Source organism: Manacus candei, unplaced genomic scaffold (genome assembly GCF_025592945.1).
Source record: "Manacus candei isolate 608988 ecotype Guabito, Panama unplaced genomic scaffold, ASM2559294v1 h1tg000017l, whole genome shotgun sequence".
Classification (NCBI taxonomy): domain Eukaryota; kingdom Metazoa; phylum Chordata; class Aves; order Passeriformes; family Pipridae; genus Manacus; species Manacus candei.
The window spans coordinates 1782330-1787990 of record NW_026138065.1 but is presented as its reverse complement, the minus strand read 5'-3'; the positions used below and the strand labels follow the sequence as shown (position 1 = coordinate 1787990).

Here is a 5661-nt window from a genome sequence, read left to right as displayed (position 1 = left end):
TCCTGTCTTTTCAGTGACCTTCAGCTTCCTCTTTACTGTACTGCCTAAGGTAATGAGAATGCCAAAGAAACATGAAAATAATTGCTATGATCCCAGGAACTTAGTTTGTTCATTAAATGAGATGCACTTCTTTAAGCACATTGGGTTACTTCTAGGAAGGATATCTCAGCTAACTATTAGTGCGTAAAAGTTAGCCAGTTAAGCTTGAAACTCTGTGGTTCATGAAGGCAGCCTCTGTCCAGCCTTCCAGAAATTGGGAATCCCCTTTGGGACACAGAGCAATCCCCACACACGATACAGAGTTGATAACTGCTACCAGTTTTCTATCAGGTAGCTATCACCTTTGAAACTTTCTTATCTGCATACAGCATAAAGGAAATTATGCACAAGTGGAAAAGTTTCTGTCTGATTTCTGCTGGAAACAAATGTTTCTCCCATTAACCAAGAAAAAATTGCACACTGTGAACATTCCATACATGCAGTAAGCCTTCTTAAGTATTTTTAGCTTCCATATCCTATCTTCAGATATAGGTGTCTCTTTCATCCTGCTAAGTAATTAAGGTTACAGTTTTAAAGGTCATTTCCAAACTTAATGAATCTATGAATCTATGATTCTATGAGCAGAATAATATGAACCTGAATAAACTCCTGCCTTACTACTCCAAAGCCCACAATCAGGGTATTGATATTCACTCAGAAAAGGAGCAGCCTTACGATCCCAGCTTGTATAATTGACACTGTCTGCCTTTTTTAGCCTCTTCCTGCTTGCGCCGACAGGCTTTCATCTCCTGTTTCTGAACACCTTGTGAAAATAATTTCCATTCCTGGTCGGTACTGAGCTGCCTTCCTCCTCACTCTGCTGTGCCTTGGGCAGAGCTTTCTCAGGAGCAGGTTGGAAGACGGGAGTCCAGTGTGACTCACAAAATCCAGCTTGACATTGCTTCCTCCTTTACTCCAGATAGTCATTCAGACACACAGGGCGAGCTATGCTGCTTCCTCCATCTTTTCTGTGTCACCTTGGTTAAAGGGTTAGGAGAAAATAAGATCGTATTTCCTTCCTTCCTTTTCCAAATGCTTTCTGTTGTAGTCCCCTCAGGCTGGCAGTGTCCTTCACCATCCCAGGGCCAGTGTGAATAGTGATGGCACTACTGTGGCACACCCTGCTCTGGGGAGCAGAGTAAAGGAGTAGTTGAAGCAGAGAGGTCAATATTAAAACCATTTATAACCACCTACCTACAACCAGGCTAAATATTGTCACTCAACAGAGAAGGGGGCAACTTGGACCTATATAAAGTAGGGCTTTTAAAAGTCTGGGGAGAGTGAGCAACACCAAGCCTTAAACTTAAACCTTGTACTGGAAGTTTTTGCTCCTGCCATCTGTTACGACCCGCCCCAGGAAAAGAGGGGGGGGGGGTAACCCAGGTTTTATCAAAAAATTCCTTTGGGGTGGATTAAAGCGAAGCGACACTAAATAATCAGTGTATGAAAATATATAAGATTTATTTCAACAGTTTTGTATCAACAGATAGGTTAACATTTTTGGGTGCTGTCATAATCAATAGGTAAACTAACACTTTTGGGTGCTGTCATAACCTTTCTGGGGAGGAGAAAAATGCATAGGGGAGAGAAAGGCAGGATAAGAGCCAGGGAGAGTAAGGGAAAGAAAAGCTGAGAGTAGACAGATGTCCATAGTCACCGCCCACGGGGTCCAGCGATGCTTGAGAGTGATGGTCTTGATTCGCAGGCGGTGGGGGAGAAGAACTCCCGAATTCCCAAAGTCACCAGTAAGTTTATATGCTCTGGCGCCTCCCTGGCATGAGGGGTTGCTTTTCCCTTTTTTGGACTTAGTCCTCCAGAGGCACATTGTCTTTTCAGTTGTTGTTTTCAGGACAGTGTAACTAATCGCCCAGCAGAGGTGTCAATAGGCAAAAGCCTGCAAGGTCGACTCTTCATGGGCTATCAGAGGTACAGTGTAACAGTTAAGAGCCCGCAAGCTCGGCTCTTCTCAGTTGTTGTTTTCAGGACAGTGTACCTACTAAGCGCCCAGCAGGTGTGTCAAAAGCCTGAGAATGCATAAATCATCAACTATTTCAGTCTCTGACACCACCCCGTGATTTATGCATTCAATAGTTTTTCTTCTTTTGTCGTTCTCTGTGAATCTTCTTTGTGGGCAGTGCTTTTCGTATAGTGGACAGGGAGACAGAAGAGTGAAGGAAAGGAAGAGATTGCCCTAATGCATTACAATTCTCCCCCCCTTCAAAAAAAACAAACTAATTTTATAATAACATAGTAAGCTAATTTGCATTAGTTACTCTCTCCACCCTGTGGGTCGTCATAGGGGATGTAATAGGATCTCAATGGTTACAATCAAATTTCTTAACATTAATGAGGTTACAAACATACATACAAATATTTGAAATTATACATCAAAAAACACTGAGTTACTTGGGAGCTGGTAAAAGGCTTTCTTATGTTTTCTTTTAGGCCTAAATTTAGTTCCGTTTTTGTTAAATTTAACCAAATATAAAATTCAATGCCTTTCAAGGCAGAAGGCTAATGTATATAATGCATATTCATATAACTCTAAATATGCACAAATACTTGTACTAACTCCCAGGTTATATTTGGTTGAGTTTCTCAATCGAGAGAGATATTTAAAAGGACAAAATGAACTTGACAAAAATCAAATTAACAGTACATCTTATACAATTTTACCAGTAAGTTGCTCACATTCAAAAGCTTCTCCCAAACTAACCTGCCCCCCAACAAAATAATAAAACAAACTTGGCAAAACGAAACTAGCAGTACATAAAATGGCTCGTCCTACACAATCTTATCAGTGAATTGTTCATGATAAAAAAAAAAAAAAAAACAAAACCCAGATAAGTCAACAATTATTAATAAGCTGATAACACAAGTAATTCTGGGAGTAGAGGGAGCACAAACACAATGTTTGTGGCAAACTTTTACATATTGAGACAAAAATACATATAGGCATGCATATTACAAAGTTATTAAGATAAAAACATTAAGAACAGTATAAGTCTTCAGTCCTGTTGCTATTTCGTTTTCTCATGGAATACTTGTAAGTTGATAATAGAAGCAGTTGTGGGGGCAGTTATCTCTTCTGCCTCTTGCTGTAATTGAAGCTCCATTGGTTTCATGCAGTTTGATCTCATCTGCTGGCAGGTTCCTGCAAAAGAACAAATCTGGCCCACTACGGACCCATTATTAAAAAGAAGGAACTATCTATTTATCCAACTCCTTTTCTTATCTGGCATAATGTTACTAGGGCAATAATAATAGAGAAGTTTGGAACATGTTTTCTCCAAAAAACAAATAAACTCAGACGGACAGAGAGGGATGGGAGACCAAACACCCATTCTCTCCCTCTGGCATCTCTCCAGGCTCGACCCTTTAATAAATCTAACCCCAGGATGTTAGCTGGTAGTGGCCCCACAATCATGGTAGTTTCTGGGGCTGTCTCATCTCCAGGTAACCAGCATTTCACTCGAGCAGTGTATTGGGGTTGGGATTTGCCAAAGGCATCAGTTACCCATATTTCCTTTTTGTCTGGCTTAATGCCACACTGGGTAGCAGCTTCAGTTTGGAGTGCTGAGACCTGTGCACCCGTGTCTACCATGAATGTAACTAAAGATTTAAAAGGGCCAAGAGGAAAAGTGATTACCAAATCTCCCTGGTTGTTTTCTGTAAGCTTTCTCTCATAAACCCACTGGCTATTTTTTGGCTTATTTACTTGAGGGCAGTAAGTCCAGTTCCTTGACTCAGAACTGGTCAAACTGGTTAGTCCGGTTTCTGGAGAGGTTGAGGGGATCACAGTGTTGGACTCCTTAGAGGGGCTGCCCTTAGGGGGTGCCTTGTGCTCTTTGATCTTATCCCAGTGCTTTATCAAGTATTCTAAATTAGCAGTGGGTAATTTATCCATCACTTCTAGAGGAATTCCTTTTGCAACACCTTCTCTCCACAGACTGTATCTCTTTCTTCCGCTAGATGACACATTTTGTTGACAAATACCTGGCGAGGCAGGTTTTTGGACTTTCCCTGCCCTCCTGCAGTGTGTTCTCTGGCCATTGGTACCAGGGAGCCCCAGCTGCTGACCAGTAGCTATTAATTCTTGGGCTATTTCCAACCAGGTTATTCCTGATGGAGCACCCCTTCCTCTAGGTCTGGGGGTTGCCTTTATGCGCTCCTGTAATTGTTTAGCATAAACTTTTAGTGCATCAGGCAGACCTCGAATTAAAACTGGAAATCTCTGTGGATCTGCCTCGAGTTCCATTGGGGAATGTCGTTGTGGGTCTAATAATTTTGTATGCATTAACTGGAGACATGCGGTTTTTTGTACACTTTTTACAATGTGGCCAATTGTGGGTGTTTTAATCGTGTAAGGATCTCCCCTTTCTATAGGGTCTAACCCACCTGCCCAGTAGGCAGCTCTCTGGGTCAGGGACCACGGGGCTCGGTTATCATTTGTGGTCAGGAAAACCCCTGGGCCCCAAAATCCTCTGGCCTCATCTTCACTTAATAAAATTCGGTCTCCCCCAGTAAGGGACACCCTCCACACATATTCAGTCTCTGATTCGCTGGCCTTACGGCTGTATTTCTCCTGAATTCTGGCCAGTGCTTCCCCCGTGTACGGGGTAGTTCGTGTGGTAGTTTGCCGATCTGCCCCCAGGCCAGTGGTTTCAGTTTTAATGAGGGGACGCATATGTATTACCCCGTCCTCCGGGTAACTTTGCTTCAACTCTTCTAATTCCCCAGAGGGGTACAGGGATTTGTTAACATCTGCCGGTTTAGGGTATTTTGAATGAATGTCTCGCAATTCACAATTTTTCATTTCCAGTATCTTTTTAAGCCTTTCATTTTGTTCCTCCTCATCTTCAAGGGCTGACCTAAGCAATGAGTTAATCTCTCTCTCTTTCTCCAGTGCCTGACGTTCAGCAGTTAACTGCAGGCGTTCTTTTTCTAATTGCTCCTGTAATGCCTTCATTGTCTCTTGAAGAGACCTTATCACCTCACCGGTAGATTTTTGAATAGCCTCTTTTCCTAGTTGGTCCTGCAAAGTTCTCATTGACTCTTGGAAAGATTCTATCACTTCACTTACAGATTTTTGAATAGCTAATTTTTGCCTTTGCACTGCTCTAAGGAATACGCCTAAGACAGCACCCAAAAAAACCAGTTCTAAACCAAGGATAGCTATCAGGAGGGAATAATCCCCATATAACTCAACCCGGGGTGTCATCATCCCCTTCGCCTTAGTCATTAACCCAGCTTAGGTTAATGTCTTTCTCCCCCTTAACCCTCTGAGGGCTGGTTTGACTCTCTCCTGGAAAGCCTTTCAACAGGTCCAGGTACCAGAGAACCTTTCAACAGGTCCAGGCCACACCAGGAAACCTTTCAACAGGTCTGATGTGCCCGGGTCACACCGAGAGGAGAAAAAAAAAATTCTTACTATAATTTTACTGCGAGGGGACAGTCACCCTTTGACTTGCCCTCGGTACCAGTTTTAGACTACACCGATTACTCCACCACATCCAAAGAATCCTGTCCGTGACGCCAAAAATGTTACGACCCGCCCCAGGAAAAGAGGGGGGGGGGTAACCCAGGTTTTATCAAAAAATTCCTTTGGGGTGGATTAAAGCG

At 42.7% G+C, this 5661-nt stretch overlaps 1 protein-coding gene across 1 annotated transcript; it reads right to left on the bottom strand.

Moving 5' to 3' along the window:
- Positions 1–2011: 2011 nt before the first annotated feature.
- On the bottom strand, positions 2012–5448 carry LOC127469321 (uncharacterized). Its single transcript, XM_051783476.1, has 2 exons — positions 4319–5448; positions 2012–2331 (listed from the first exon to the last, which is right to left on the bottom strand). The coding sequence occupies exons 1-2, from the start codon at positions 5279–5281 to the stop codon at positions 2305–2307; spliced, it is 990 nt and encodes a 329-aa protein (XP_051639436.1). The 5' UTR covers positions 5282–5448; the 3' UTR covers positions 2012–2304.
- Positions 5449–5661: the final 213 nt, after the last annotated feature.